The 16,729-nt window shown below is 47.1% G+C and overlaps 1 protein-coding gene across 1 annotated transcript; it reads right to left on the minus strand.

Moving 5' to 3' along the window:
- Positions 1-589: 589 nt before the first annotated feature.
- Positions 590-16,543, minus strand: Hif1an (hypoxia inducible factor 1 subunit alpha inhibitor). The gene is made up of 8 exons (XM_041661123.1): positions 16,349-16,543; positions 15,867-16,117; positions 13,447-13,595; positions 10,658-10,803; positions 9,587-9,693; positions 9,165-9,228; positions 8,772-8,882; positions 590-8,013 (listed from the first exon to the last, which is right to left on the minus strand). Exons 1-8 carry the CDS (start codon positions 16,523-16,525, stop codon positions 7,969-7,971), a joined length of 1,050 nt encoding a protein of 349 aa, XP_041517057.1. The 5' UTR covers positions 16,526-16,543; the 3' UTR covers positions 590-7,968.
- Between the last annotated feature and the right edge of the window lie 186 nt (positions 16,544-16,729).

Raw genomic sequence — 16,729 nt, forward strand, 5'->3', positions numbered from 1 at the left:
TTTTTCTGCACCTAGTTATACCTGCTCACTTAAGTCTAGAACCCAGCTTAGATGATTCGGCGTCCACCTTGACTGGGTGGTACGTTTTCTTGGCTCTAGAAAAATTAAAACCTCTTTCCACTTTGATAACGTCTGCTTTCTAGTTCTTCTCTTAGTGGAGACCACTCCGAGAGCTCTTCAATGAAGCCGGCTGGCTGTGGGATCTCCCTTGACCATGACCTGTGGTCCCAATTCCTAGGGTTCTGCTGACAGTTCTCACTCCTCACTCTTCGCTGTGTTCCAGATTTACCTGGCTTTCCCCTACAGCACTCAGTGGTACCCTCTTTCCTAACACTTCACCGCTAGGTCTACTATATGCACCTATCCTCACGAGGACTTGATCAAAGAACCCCATGTTCAACACCATGGAGTTCTACCCCAACTCCCCATGGCTCTATTCCTACTCCCTTGGGACCATAGATCTCCCCAGAAGAGAGAGAAAATTTTGGCATTGTTCATGCTAAGACAGAGACAACCAAGCCTTTCTTCTCCTGCTGGACAAACAAGCTGTCTCCAGAGGAGGGAAGGAAACTAATGTTTGGTGAACACTGAGTCAAAAATCTCACTTGGCTCATTCACTCCTAGTAGCCACATGGTGGCACCTGTTAAAGGAATCAAACACAGAGATAGTAACTTGACAGACAATGGAAGGCAAAGGTAAAACCAAGATTCAAACCTAGTCTACACAACTCCAAAAGGCTCTCTTGTACACACTGCTTTTAGTTCTTTTTTTTTTTAAAGATTTATTTATTTATTATGTATACAACACTCTGCCTCCACGTATGCCTGCATTCCAGAAGAGGGCACCAGATCTCATTACAGATGGTTGTGAGCCACCATGTGGGTGTTGAGAATTGAACTCAGGACCTCTGGAAGAGCAGTCAGTGCTCTTAACCACCGAGCCATCTCTCCAGCCCCCTGCTTTTAGTTCTTAAAGACAAGTCCAGCCCGTCAAACGTGGCAGAAAGACAGTATTTTGATGGAAATGCTGCCTTGCCAGATTTCCAGCCACGGCTATGACAAACTGTAATCTGGAAATGTCTCAACTTCTGTGGCCCACCTCTCTATCAAAGTTCTCAGGAAGAGCTCAGGATCAAGTGTTTGCAGCGTTCGTGTTCTCTAACGCTTTCACCAGCCCTGGAGGGCCGTGGTCGTGTTCATGACTGGAGTCACCCACTCTGTGCTTTAGTCTGTCCCTGAAACTTAAGTTCTTCCCACTCACACACACTGACCCTCTTGCCCCTCTTCCTTTGTTCGGGGGCTGCCTGGCAACACAGGCTAGGCCTTCATTCCTACCCCTTAAGGTCTTGTCCTAGCAGAACCATCTATGACCCCAAAAGGCCCTGCCTTTTGGATTTCGGTCTCCTCCACCACCTTATCTTTTCCATTTCGCTTCTTCCCCTCTTTTGTGAATTCTGAGAACTATACCTGGAGAATCAGGGTAGAGCAGTTACGGAGAGGTCATGATAGGCAGTTCGTCCAAAGTCCGGCAGAACGGCAGACCCATTATGTACTCTTCACTCTCACCTCCACTGCCCTACACACTATATACTCAAATGGATAAAAACCTAGCCCCCTCCCCCCCCCACACACACTAATTTTGGGTTAATACACAGAGCTTCCCCAAAGACAGGATTGACCTTAATGACCAAGCGAATAGGGCTTAAGCAAACAGAATAAGCCAACAAAATGTGACTGGTGCAATAGAGAAGAGAGCCAAGGCCCAGAGCCAGAGTTACACAGAAAGAGGTGACTGCAGCCCAGAGGGATGGCCTGGCATCAAGCATCTTCCCCTATGGGGCCAGTGCCAGAGCCTTGGGAAGTTGAGTACCTATGGAGGGGAACTGCCGAAGTTTGGCACCATGAGATAAAGGGGGGTAGAAGCTGGGGGATGATGCAGAGAATCCCACCCAGTCAAGTGTATCTCAGGCTGAAGTTTGAGTAGCCTGGTTCAACACCTTCTCCACAAGGTCTGCTTCAGAGGCTGAACTATTAGGACAGTGGAGCCCTCCAGATCTATCTGCCCTTCACAACAAATGTGGGCCCAGCAACAAACATATTTTCAGATTCCCAAAGCTAACCAAAGGGTTTTATTCTTTTTTTGTGTTCCTACACCCGGCCTTTCTCTGGAAGGATTCAAGGCAAACCCTCTGGACTATGCAAGAGAAACCCGGGCAGAAACACACCGTCTACTTTTCCTGCAAGTCCTGGGTAGCTACTCTCTTCCAGTCATCAGCTCTGGCTGGATCACTTCCTGTAGAAGGCCTACCCTACTGTGAGTATCCAAGTGGAGTGAGGAGCTTGTCCTTGTACATCCCTAACTCTCTTACTGAACTGAGAGCACTCAGTCCAAGAAACTAGCCCAGTGCCTGGGACAAGAGCACTTAACAAATAGAACCCATTTTTCTCCATTTTAATTCCTTCTGCCACTTAACACACTTGTAATTTAAACACACTAAATGGCATAAAAGTAAACCAAAAGGGCCTTAGCTGCGATACATTCTTACTGAGTTTAGATGAGAGTGGTGATGGGTTCTTATGACAGCCAGATGTGACCAACAAGGGGAAGGGACTGATCTGAGCAGGGGTGGGTGCCAGTGCCTCAGTTATGCGAGGGACAATTCTCCAGGTGGAACAAGGAACCATGGTGAGATGCTCAGAGATGACAGCACCTCCCCAGGCCTAGGCTGCTACGAGCAGGAGTCTGGCCAACCAGGCTGAAGAGAAAGAAGAGCTAGGTACCGGGAAGACGAGTCACTGGAAACCTGTCACACACCACCGAAGCAGTAAGTCGCATACTATGAACCACCACAGCCGTTTATTAAGTGCTCGCCAGCACTGTGCTAAAGCTTTACAGACATCATTTCAGTTAATCCAGCAACCCTGAGGTAGATATTTTCAAACCCCCACCCCCACGTATTATTATAATAAAGGAAACTGAGGCTCGGAGAGGTTAAAGGAATCAACCAAAGTCAAACCCAGCTGGTAAGTAGCAAGCTAGAAATGTGTACTGACGGTATCAGAGCTCAAAACGCATGCTTTTAAACACTAGACTGTTTCCCCTTGAAAGTTAAAGGACACACATTCCTTCCCCAAACAAGGCTCTACGGAGGAGGGAGGGCAGTTTAACTGACTTCTTGAATCAGTCCTTATACTTATTCTCTTGGAGGAATAGAGTGCCATCCCATGAGAAGCTGACCACTGGGTCCCTTTCTCTTGTTCCCATACCATTCCAGCTCTCCTCATGGGAGGCCTCCACTCCTGACACCAGCCTACTATGCTGCTTCCTTCTAGCAACCTCTGGCACACAGGGGTCTGTCAAACTTGGTGACACTGAACCAAAGACCTGAGAGAAATTGGGAAACATTCAGAAAATGTCCCTCATCCCTGAACTGCTGGACCCTAAGGCACAAGAACACATTCAGATGGAACCACCAAGTTCACTCTTCCAGCCTGGCTCCCAAGCCTGGCCTCTTTCTAGCAGTCTCTCCTCACCAAGTTCTTTGCCTCTCCAGGTCCCTCCCCAATTGTGTCCAAGGCGTCACTACTCACAGGCTATGGGCATTGAGGACACCAGTTTCTGAGCCTTTGCTCCTCCAGAAATGTCCCCAAAGTGCTCAGCTGGGCTCCAATCAGAACCCCCTGGATCTTTAATTAAACAGAGTTGACTGAAGGACAAGCAGAAAGGCCCACCAGCCTGAGACAAGCTGACCAGCATGTAATGACAAAGTAATGGCAAGAGGACAGAGCAGACAGAACACAGACTAACCAGGAACATGTCAACAGAGTTACCTGAGGTCAGAAACTAAGAGGGAACAGGGAGAAGCCTGTGGAGAGGGACCCTAAGCTAAGCTGTCCAGCACTTGTAACCAGAGAGCATCTTTGAGGAAAAGAGCCTTGGTAAAGAGGCCACTAAAAGCCTAGAGGTACATTAAGAGGACACCAAGAGGAAATGTGGGGAAACTGGAAAGGCCTGGGCCTCTAGAACCTCTCAGCTACTTCTATCCATCTCCACACCTACCCCATCTAGGCAAAACTGGTCAGAGAGTCACTGCTGGTAGCCCTTGCTAAATTCTGCACCAAGTTTTGAAGGATGAAAGACAACAGAGGTAGGGAACTTAGCAAGGAGTGAGATAGCACCATCCTTGAGAAGTTCACATCATGGAAGCAGACAGAAACCCATCCCAACCCTTGAGGGAGCCTGGGATCTAAGAGATACTCGAATGACAAGGACTTACTTCTTGGTGCAGATTGATATTGTCTTAGGCATTTGAAGGGACAGAATGTTGAGGTAAAATCAGGGACATTGGAAGATCTAAGGTGGATTTTCCACACCTTATTAACAGTTAGCTGGGTCACTGTCACTAGTCTAAGCCAGAACCTCGTTGTCCCCATAGCCACCACTGCACTGATCCAGAGAGGCTTGAAGGGTGAGTGTCTTCCTCAGGGAGCCCAGTGCTGTGCATCCTCTTCCTCACAACAGCGCCCACCTTGCACGGATCTGAGCTCTGCTACTTTCCGGGAGTTTCCTCTGCAATTTCCAGTGGTTCCTGGGGTTTGGTAAAGATTAGGTTTCCTGCCCAACCTGAAGTGCTGGAATGTGACAAACACTTGTCACAGCTGGGAGACCAACAGTGCTGGCTATTAGAGAAACATTGCCCATAACAGTAAGCACACGTCAAACTCCCCTATTGTTATTCTTCGCCTTTGGGCTTGTATTTAGTACTCACTCATCTATCTTCAACTTTGTTGGTTCCTGCAGGAAAATCTGTTTCTAAAGCCACCTCAAGCTGGGTTGGACTCTTAGTGTGTGAAGGCATGCACGTTCCACCCACACTTGTGGGAACTCCAAAAGGGTACTTGGCCCAGAAGATTCTGAGGGTCAGAGACAGGGAGTGTCTCCCCATACTGGGTCGGCCCACTAGTAAGGCTCCTTCCCTCTCCGTCTCCTAACAGATTCAGATTAATGATGGCTCATTCCTAATTGTCAAATTTCTTTTCCTTCATCCTGTGTCTAATCACCAGTGACAGAAACCATTACGCAAATGAGAGCAGACGACTTCCCCCAACTGTTCGCGTTGGTAAAAACCTTGTAATTTAGAGCTCTGATTTGTAGGGAAGCTGGTCTCCCCCAGGCATCCTGGGCATCTGCTCCACTGATGCCCAGGACAGCCCCTCCTCCACCCCACAACTCCAACCCCCCCAGCAAATATTTGACTTCACAAAACAGTAGTTTTCACTGAACTGCTGGTATGAAAACAGAGTCTGCAGCGTGGCTGACCCCTAGACAAGCCCAAGTCTCCACCTTCCTTGGCACATCTGACTCCCACGCTACTGGTTAGAACGGTAAACTCTGTAGCAGCAATGCTTCCTGCATTCCAAGTAGAATCTGAACCTGAGCAGCCCTAACCTAGATGAGGGAAGGACGTGCATCTCCTCCCCAGAAGGAGGTGACCCAGCAGAAGAGGACCCCAGCGGTCTAGAACTCCTTCAGCTCTGAAGCAGAGGCATGCTGACAGGAGCTATGGGACCTCCACTGAAGGGTACACAGTACCCTATCCCCAGCAGAGATAGAACTCACTCCTCTACAGTTGCTTCCAGGCAGCTTCTGGATGTCTCTAGCTAGAGCCCCCACACCCTCTTGCCTGAGTCTGCCTGTACACTGCCTAGGAAACAAGACCTGAGGGCAGGTAGAGAACTGAGAGTTTGGAAGAAACGGAGGAGGAGCAGGAGGAGGGACAGGCTTATAGCCAAACAGACTGGGTTTGATCTTGACTGCCACTCTTCATCTCCTCTTTGAGCTGTGTGAAGCGAGAAGCTACCATGCAGGACTGGGAGGGTCAGAGCTAAAGGCAGCAGCATACATCAGGTGTCTAAGACCAGGAGTGGCTATTACATCATACCAGCATCAAGACCAATCCTGTGACGGTCCCAAAGTTTACCTTCTCTCTCCTTGCCCCAGTCACCCTAGGTCAGACCTGTATGAGGCACAGTATTCTGAAGGATAAACAAGAAGACCCAGATTCCCTCCGACACACCCCAACACCTTTGAGGGCAGTGGCAGGACATTCCACTGAGAGTGAAGACAGTCTGATCCTGCTTGGCCTGGCTCTCTTGCTGTGCTCCTCTTTCCCACAGGAGATGAGGCCATGCAGTTTACTGCAGTCACACCGCCCAGCGCTGGCTGCATTTGAAGAGCTATACCTGCGAAGGTACCAGTTCTGCATACCCATACTGCATCAAAACCCCAGAATGGGGTACTAAAGACCCCTCCCCAAAACACGTACACAGGTGCACGCAAGCATCGGCATGCATCTTCTCAGTCCACGGGGTACTGTAAGCTGAGCTTTGGGGCAAAGAGCCACAGCTCAGACCTAGAGGTCAAACTTAAGAGGGTGGAAGTAAAAAGGTGGAAGAGAAGGAAATAAAATTAGATTTCCAACTCATATTTTAGAGAAAAAGATGATGGAGCAAGGACTTGAGGTAAGTGGACACAGGGCCACCACTCTGCCAAACTGCAGGGGCCCCTTCCCTCCGGGCAGATGTGAATGATGGCACTCTGAGGTGTGTAACACTTTGCTGCCCAGCCATGAGCTGCTGCCCGCAGGAGGTCCCACACGTAGCTACCAACAGAGAAGTAAATTCTATCTCCATGTGCTACCAGTTGTCCTACTCTAGTTATGTGACGTATGTTGGTCTGGCAGAGGCGCTGGCTCGAAGAGGCAAGAGGACACGTTTGTCCTTGCCCTGAGGTGGATGAAAGGTATTGAGTTAGCTGCCTAAGTCTGATCCCATTTCATCTACTCAGCCAGGAAGCTCAGCAGAAGCAGGGGATGTGGCCTGGACAGGGAAAGACAGGACCCAGAGGCTCAAGGTGTCAGCTTTAGGTAGGCTGCAGTGAGATCTGATCAAGATAGGATGGCTAAAATCCGAGTTTGAAAGCTATAGGCTAAATCAGACAGTATCTGGGGTTCACACTGTACTGTCACATTGGACAAGGTAAGCAGTAGAGAACCTTGGTAAGCAAGAAGATGGCAAGTGTGAACACACACACGTGTGCATATGTGTACACACACATGCAGAGGTTTATACCCCTGGAGCCCAAAGAAGTCAGAGCTAGGAGAACTCCCTCAATACCTAGCGCAGGGGCAAGAGCTGGTACTGAAAGAATAGCTGCGTGTCTGTAATTTGGAACATACACATAATCCTCTATTCCTTGGTTCCCAGGGTTTCCTTCAATGTATGGCTTGAGTTTGTAGTTCTCAACCAGAACCCTATCTAATCTTCTTCTACTAGAAGGCTATCTAGGCTCCCAAAGACAAGCCTTCTCAATGTCCCCAGTAGGGACCCAGCAGCTATTGCTATCGGCCTATAGCCTGACTATGCTGCAAAAACTGGCAGAAGGCAGACTGATGAGCACATCCACTCTGGCACCACAACCCAGATGTCACAGGGATACAGGAGCATCTCCTCTCTCAGGCTGAGGCACTGAGGCTTCAGGAGACAGCAGCTGAGAGCCAGAAGTGATATCCTGACCCAGGAAGAGGGAACAAGGAACAGATACATGCATGTGTGTATGTACATATGCATATGCACACAAATACACACACACACACACACCCTGAGGTTGACAGACTAACACAGACATGATGAAAACCAGAAGCTGGGACTCCACACACTGAATGCAGGACTTTAGGGGAGCAAAGAGGGAAGGTTCTGGTGCTCAAAAGGCAAGGGTGAGAAATCTTTCCAAATGGGAGTGGAGTCAACTACCCTGCCTCGCCCCAACACCTGCCTCCAGGGCCATGGCAAGAGTCCAGTCCATTAAGTGCAGCGTGCAATACTAGTGCTTGGAGTGTCCTGTCCTCATCAACGAAGCATGTGGACGAGAGAGCAGACACCTAGCAGGAGGCCTGGACCTCTGGCAGGTTAGTTGTAACGGCCTTTAATCATGGTGTTCAACAAAGGCCCCACCTGTAAAGAGAGAGGAGGAGCCCATCAGATCTGCCTGTCTCCTGATCCTGGAGACACTCAATATTCAGCCATGGACAAGGATAAGTGATCACTGAACCTTGTAAATGTTCTAATCAAGTTTCCTGAATGTCAACTTAGTATTCTAGGGCATGACCTTTTGGCGGTCCAGTTTATTTTTCCTTCCTTTTTACGATTCCCTGTGTATCTACAAGCATCACCCATCAGACAGAAGATGATCTGAGGAGCCAATAAGCCCCACACACTTGAAAGTGTGTCTACATGTTTCTCCAATGTGCCTCAAGAATTTTAAATGCTTCTCTATTCTAACAAAAGGTCACCTGCAGTTAGTCTTGGTGCTCTCAACCCACAGGCATCTCTGATGCTGAGGTTAACCACAGGAAGCAGGTAAGGCAACTAAAATTCAAACCTCTTTCTTTCACCCCTTTGGGACCAGTGACATACCTGAGTGAGAAGCAGGACTAACACTACCTAGAGCAGCCCTGGCCCAGCTGGGAGAGCATGAGGAGAAGCTTTATTACATACTTCCTATTCCAGAAGAATCCTCTCAGGGGTCCCCAGATGGCACAGATGCCCCGAGGCAGACATTACTACTAGCATGGAACGGATTATAATAGATCCGCCAGTCAAGCCCAGTTCTCATCAGAAAACAAGATTTCCTAAATATACAAATAAAGTCTATGCAGAGGACAGTAGCTGCTGAAACAAGAGGAGCTGCAGAGAATGTCACCAACCCTTACCTCTTGTGGATTCCCCAAGGCTTCTCCAAGCATCTTCTCAATATTTCTCATGATGGCTACTTTCTGGTGAGCTTTGAGAGGGTACTCAATTCTCTTAGGGGTAGGAGCCCCCTACAAAGGAAGCAGTAGCTCAGGAAATACCTTTAACACAGGCTTTCAGCTCTAGCTGCATATTCCCTTCTAAAACACACTTTAATTGTATTCTTTTCCATCTCCCTGAGTCACTTCTAGGGATAATCGATAACCCCATCCAAGCCAAAACCACTTACGCCTCCTTCACTCCAGCCCCGTTCCATATGGACACATGTACAAATAAAATAAAAATGCATGTGTGTGTATGTGTGTAAACATATATATAAACAACCACAAAAACAAAACTCCACCAATATTCACCTTGTACCAGAAGTTCACAGTGATGGTAATTCCCCCATTTAGTAATGACTCTATGTGGTGCCACCTATTAAAAAGAAAAGAGAGAAGGGGGAGGGCTCTGTTTACTCTTCAGAGACGAGGATGGGAAACTAGTATAGTCCAGCTAAGGAAACAGTGAAGACAGGAGTTGAAGCTCATCCTGTAAAACACACAGTGGGCTAGAGGCTGTGGTGTTGAGTCTCCAAGTACTGAAGAGGTAGATACAGGAATACAGATCTCTTCTTAAGAGACAGAGCTGTCCTCTATGCTTAGTATGCTCATGTCTGGACATGCTGATCTTCCTGCAGGTTAACCCTGCCGCAACTCAGAAGGGACACAGATAAAGCTTTCTGGGAACAGGAAAGAAAGCATTCCGAACAGGCCCCCATCCCTAGCCTTCTCACCAGTACATTGGGATGTAAAGAACATCACCGGGGCCAACCACTGTTTCATAACCAACCACATTTCGGAAATTGGGGAAACTTTCGTAGTCAGGATTGTCAAAGTCCACCTACGGGTCAAGAAAAAGAAAAAAGATCAGTACAGTGATTGCTTGCTGTGGCAGCTTTTAAAAAAAGAGAGAAAGAGAAAGAGAGACTTAAAAATGATTTCAGAGTTTGTATCCAGAAGATACAATGGATGTGAACTGTTCCTGCTCAGAGAACTTAAGGAAGTCCATGCTCATTTGTTACACAATAAATACTTCTAGACTTCAGTGCCCCCGAGCTCTGAAGAACTCCTCAAAAGCCCGAAGATACGAGGAATTAGGATTCATCCATCACCCAAACCTTTCCCAGCGTTTTCTCCCAAAGTCTAACCAGAAGACTCCTACATGAAGTAGCAAGGCATCTTTCTCCTCAAGAAGAGGATGTCGGAAGCTGGAGAGATGGCTCAGCAGTTAAGAGTACTTGTTGCTTTTGCAGAGGACCCAGGTTTGATTGCCAGCACCTACATGGTGGCCTCACAGCCATCTGTAACTCCAGTTCCAGGGGATCCAACGTCCTCTTTTGACCTCCACAGGCACCAGGCATGCTCATGGTGCATATATATGCATGCAGGCAAAACACTCATACACAGAAAATATTTTATTTACCTATCTCCCTATCAAAAAGAAGTAGCATACATGATAAAAGAAAACAATTATTAATGTCAGTGGAGGCAGTCATATTTTAATGAAACTGAGTCAAAAAAGAATCAAGCTAAGTAATCTGAGTCTACCAACATTAACGATGGAGCTTGTTCCCCAACTATTAGCTCTGTTTATACTTACAAATATCTGGGGTTCATCACTGGAGCCTGGAACATGTAGGCTACACTGTGACATTATTCTCTGAACTTGTTTGTAAGGCAAGACCAGCCAATAATGCAGACCTGACAAACCCCCAAAGGGAAGGGCAACCGTATTCCAGCCTCTGATCTCAAAGGCATTCTTAGAACCTGGAGTTCGGCACCCTCTTCAGATCACATAAGCTCACCTGGCTCTGCCTGTCACAAGGATGGTGGACAGGGTATGGATAGAGGCACTCAAACTGATCTGGAGGAAATAAGATGCATCGCTTATGGCCTTTTATCTGGGCAAAGAAGTTCTGTTGCTCATCATAGTGAGCAGGAGTCACATTTCCTGTAAGAAAAGACATTTTCTTAGCTGAGACAGCACAGGTGAAATGCAGGCATAGCCTCGTGCTGGAATGAAGTCTAGCTGTCCCCTCAGCTAAAAGTTAAATTAAATCTGAAACAGGATCAGGACATTACAATTACAACTCTTAGTAAATCAGGTGTTAGATTTTCTGAGCAGCAAACTCTAGCAACCACCACTGTACGGTAGGCATCAACTAGCAGACGGTCCTCAGTGTTGGCTGATGCCCTTACTGGCAGCAGAGCTCATTAAACAAGCCTGGCAGGCAACAAGCTTGCACTCTTCCTGACTATGGCAAGAATCCAAGGGCAGCAGAACAATGAGAAACGGCTGACATGACTGGTGCCACCAGTGCACGCGATCTCCTCTGAGCTGCTAACTAGTCGCTCTGGGTGCTAGGAATATGCCCTTGCTTCAGGGGGCTCTTCTGGAGCCCAAAGATTCTCAACTGCTGTTCTCACTTCACCAACACCTACGGGATGCAGCATCGCTCAGAGCAACACTGGGGCTCACTGAGGCTGTCGACTCCTGATGAGAGAAAGATTACTAAACTACTGAAGAAAGAGTTGTAGAATTTAAGAGAGACTGCTTAGAATGTCACCTTGGCAAGGCCTTGGAGTGCAGGCCTGTAATTCCGCTACTTAAGAGTCTTAAGCAGGGATATCATAATTTCAAGGCCAGCACGGACAATTTAGTGAGACTCTGATTCAACATGAAAATGTTTTTAAAATGGCCGGGACAGCTCAGTGGTACGGCATTTGCCCAGCAAGCACAGGCCTACGTCCAATGCCAGGAACCACACGTTTAAATGTGTACACACACGTACATATATTGCTACCTTGAATTAGTTCTGTCCTAATGCACATTCCATCTATTCCTGTATAACTACGTCACATCTGTATACTTGTATAATCTCTTGAGTTTAGAGAACATTCCCAGATGGACATGGTGGTACCCACCACAACCCTAGCACCAGGGAGGCTGGGCAGAAGAGCTGTTGTGGCTGTGAGCTACCCTGAGCTACACAGTAAGTTCACAGTACACCTGGGTATGTAACCTGACACAAACAACACAAACATCCTGGAGGACAGCCAAGTAAGCCAAAGCAGCTGTCTCCCACTGCTGACAGTCCACCTACGTCCTCAAACAAAAGCCTCGCATCTCTACCAGAGGCATCCGCTTCCCTGCACCTGGCCCCAGGAAAGGAATGCAATGAGATTAGCCCAGTATCAAGGAAACCGGAACTGTATTCCTTCTGCAAAGCCAAAACTTGGTTTTAAAGAAGCAGATAAGTGTCAATTCATCAGCTGCATGTGGGGAACCTGGTTACCATGTTAGCAGCCATCCAAACCTGAGGAAACAGTAACGAAGGAAGACTGAGGGGCTCATTTTAGGTCAATGATATCAAATAGTTATTCTGCTTCTTTGTTCAACAAAGTTCACACACCACTTATGACACAGCTGTTGATGGTGCTGGAAATGAATAATAACCCTGCCCTGCAAGCAGGGTTCCTTCTCCTGAACAGCACTTAGACACTTCTTTCTACTGAAAACAAAAAACAAGGGGGCTAGAGAGGTGGCTCAGCGGTTTGGAGCACTTGTTGCTTTGGCAGAGGTCCAGGGTTCGATTTCCAGCACCCACGTGATGGCCTACAACCATCCTCATTTCAGTTCAAGGGGACCCATTGCCCCCTTCTGATGTCCACCTGCACCAGGTACACAAATGGTATACATACATGCACACACATGCATGTAAGCAAAACATTCATACACATAAAATTAAAATTTAAAAACCATTAAAAAACTCAGAACACATATGTGCATATAAAATTCCCTATGAAGTATACTATGACATGCCTCTAGGGAGGAAACCTGAGAAACTGGGAATAAAGGAAAGGAGAGACTGATGGCAAAAACCTATTTATAGTCTTCCAACTTTGAACCCATAAAAGTGTATTTAAGAGATAAGGTTTTACCATATTAGAAAAGTTTCTGCCAGGCGTGGTGGCACATGTCTTTAATCCCAGAGTTCAGGAGGCAAAAGCAGGTGAATCTCTGTGAGCTAGAGACCAGCCTGGTCTACAGAGTGAGTTCCAGGACAGCCAGAGCTACACAGAGACCCCGTCTTTAAAAAAAAAAGTTTCCATTTTTACAGGAAAAAAAAAAATCTCTTCATTATACTGTAGAGCAATGGAACACAGTGACATTTCAAGGAGGCCTCACTGGCTTAGTGTCTGTGCGCACACAGCAACTAAGAAAAAAATTTTTTTTTCCTAGACAGGGTTTCTCTGTGTAACAGTCCTGGCAGTCCTGGCTGTCCTGGAACTTGCTCTGTAGACCAGGCTAGCCAGAACTCACAGAGATCTGCCTGCCTCTGCTTCCAAGTGTTGGGGTTCAAGGCATTTGCCAAAACCACCTGGCAAGAAAGGAAAAGAGTTTACTTAAGATTGTGTGACACTACCCAAGAGACTTAAAATTATCTCATTTAATCATGGTAGCTATTTATAAGACCTTGTTCCTCAGCAGATGAAAAAGTTCAGTGACATGTTCCTGTCATGGAGCTAGTAAGTGGAGGGTCGGCACTCACACCTGCACGATGTGACACCATGCTTTCAGAAGCACTCTTACCTTCCATGCCAATGAGCAGCAGGTTAGAGGTCAGCTGCCCCCAGCCACGCTTCCCCTGTTGCTTATTAATCCAGTTCCAGTTAAAACCCAAGAAGTCCATAACGATCTTCCTCCCCACAGTGTCATTGAGCGTTTGCTGCAGATACAACCTATATTCCCCAAGGAAAGAAATTCCATCAGTCCTTGAGCTCGATCCCTAGTATGACCCCCACGTCTGGGAACCCAGTCTGTCACTAGCATTCTCAAAAGAGAACAGCTGCAGTCATGCAGGACTTTAATGCGGATTCACAGACAGGAATTCTTTCTCCCTGTTTGAGCTCTGCTCCACAACAAGTTCTTTAGAGTTGAGAGTCTTAAAACCTGGGCCACAGTACAGATTCATTTAAGAATGTGCACACACAGGGAAAGTCACACGATTTAGCTTCCTGGAAGCCCATCCACACAGTCCATGATGAATCGGCCTTCCTCCAGACTCTCCTTGATGGTCACTGTGGCTGATCCTAACTCACCAGGCCTTCCTTGTGGAAAGTTAACTCTTGGTGTCCACTTATTGGTGCCCACAGTCTTATTTAACTTGCTTTGACCAATGAAATGTCCACAGAGGAACTTGTGTTGCTTGCAAGTATAATTTAAGAAACACTCCATGCTACCCTGCTTTCCCCTTTGTTACATCTAACTGCAAAATTTCAGATTGTAACTACTGGGACAATTTGTGTCCAAGACTCAAGGAGATGATGCGACCCTTGACAAACATGTCTGAGAGTGAGAAATAAGGACTTCACTGCCTTAAATCCTACCTAACAATTAAGGTGAAATTCATTAGAAATTTCAGGAACTTGGAAAAGCTAGCTACAAGGAACCTTCAAGACTCTCTCACAATAACAGAGCCTGGCCTTTAATTCCTTATTTTTCTGCCTCCACCTCCTGAGTGCTGTGATTTTTACATGGACCACCATGCCTGGCTATAACACACATACCTACAAAACAGAAAGAGCTAGAGAGCTAGAGACACTCCCAAAAATAAATATAAACAACATTCCTATTACAATTTTAATAATAAAAGCTCAAATATCTCCCAGCATACATGTGGAGGTCAGAGGACACTTTGTGGGACTTAGTTCTCGTCTTCCACCATGCCGGTCTTGGTTTAGAATAAACTCAAGCTGACAGGCTTGGAAGCAAGCACCTTTACTCACTGGCCCAGACATTTAAAACCTACTCACTAAGGTACATACTGCTGACAGGAAGTCAGGAAAGAATCAAGACAGGGAACTCCAGAGAACTCCAGACAGGGTCAAATGTAGGACAGTCATGCACTAGCAAGCACTCCACAAAAGAAATTCTCCAGGGACAATTTTACAGCGTGGGACTGACTGAAGCTACATAACTGGGCTGTCCTCAGAAGTGAAAATAAAAACAAAGAGGAAGAAAGAAGCACTCCAAGTGATGATCTGATCGATCCTCCCAATGCTAAAAAAGATCTTGATACCCCTTAACCCCAATCCATACCATACACTGGACTGTTCAGCATGAACTGTCCCCAGACAGTATTCTAGAACCGAGACTGCAAACTGTCAATTTCAGGCGAAATCTAACAAAAAATTATTGTTTTTTTCTCTCTCTCTCTAAATGTGTGTGTGTGTGTGTGTGTGTGTGTGTGTGTGTTAAAAGTCAGAAGTGGGGCAGGAGAGATGGCTTAGTGGTTCAGAGCACTGAGTTCAATTCCCAGCACCCACATGGTGGCTCACACCCATCTCTCATAGGACCTGATGCTCTCTTCTGGCTGCAGGTATACAGGCAGAGCACTCATACATAAAATATAAATAAATAAAGTTTAAAAAAAAAAGTTAGAAGGGGCTAAAGACATGGCTCAGCAGGTAAGAGCTCCTGCAGAGAGGTCTGGGGTTCAGTTCCCAGAACCCTCATGTCAGTTAACAATTGTCTGTTATTCCATTTGCAGAGAATAGGGTACCTTCTTCTGGCCAGCCAGAGAGAGAGAGTGAGAGCCTGCCCCACCCCCCAAAACTAAACCAAAACCCCAAACAACTAAAAACAAAGACCCATACAATGACTTCTTACTTCCAAAAGGACATATACACCTTCATTCAGCCTTTAAAAACTTTCTGCCTAGACATAGTCAAGCCTTTCTTTCATCCAATTGACGCTGCAACTGTCACTCTCACTACCTAAGATAGGAAATTAGGTTCACAGTTCAAGACTAATGCTATTCTCATTCCTCAAGCTTCTAGAAAGAACCATCAAAAACTCAAGGCCCTTACAGTATAGTAAAGAGGGTTATTCATTCGTCAGTAATGGAACACAGACGTTGGCGATACCAATCTCTTCTTACCCAATTCCACCACACCTTCAAACCAGTACAGGATAGTGGATGCCCTAATTCTACCGACTGGGCAACTTACCGCTCTTCTCCTCCCCGCTGCTGTATGTCCTGTAGTTTCTCAACGAACTCGTGGAATTTAATTTCCTCCCTGTTGGACCTTGGCTTAAAGTTCTGGAAATTAGCCATCTTCTTTTCATCATAGTATAAGAATTTATGGGTGCTGGCGCTGTACACAGAGAAATCCCCGTTGCCTATATTCTCTTGCAGGTAGTCTAGGTCCCACTTCAGAGCGGGATACACAAGGTTTGTGTCGGTCAGCACCACAGGCTCCTAAGTAAAAACACCAGAAAAAGATCAACCAAGTGATACTAAGGAGCTAATCATTTCTTTTCGACGATATTTGTACTTGTCAAATTCCCAACAATTTCTCCTGTCGAGCACTACTGACACACCATCTCTCTTTCCCGCCCCAAGTCTCAATCCACAACCCGGCCAGTTACCCAGCGCACCCCCTAACTGGGTCCCTTCCTCCACCCCTTCAGCAGCAGCCCCGCCCCCCACCTCATTTTCGATGAGCTCTTCCGCCCGAGGGTCACTCTGGCTCAGACGCGGGATAGGCCGGGTCGGAAAGCTGTAACTTCGCAGTTGGGACTCATTCCAGGCGGGGCCCGGAGCTCCCGCCTCTTCCCGGGGCTCTCCAGAGCCAGAGGCCGCATCTTCGGCCGCCGTCGCCGCCATCTCTGCTCTAGGGACGGCCCCGCCGGAAGCGGAAGTTCCACCCTTTCCGGAAGCACCCACAGAGTACACCACTAGAGATGAACTGCAAGAGAAACCGGTCCAGACCCTTTAAGAAGGTGGGGCCCTCGGTTGAAGGAGCGCTCCCTAATGGTGACCTGCAGCACTACAGCCTAGGCTCCACTCTGCCGCCCTCCTCAGTCCTTC

The sequence above is a fragment of the Microtus oregoni genome, unplaced genomic scaffold (genome assembly GCF_018167655.1).
Source record: "Microtus oregoni isolate MIOR12 unplaced genomic scaffold, Mior012 000012F_ref0000307, whole genome shotgun sequence".
Classification (NCBI taxonomy): Eukaryota; Metazoa; Chordata; class Mammalia; order Rodentia; family Cricetidae; genus Microtus; species Microtus oregoni.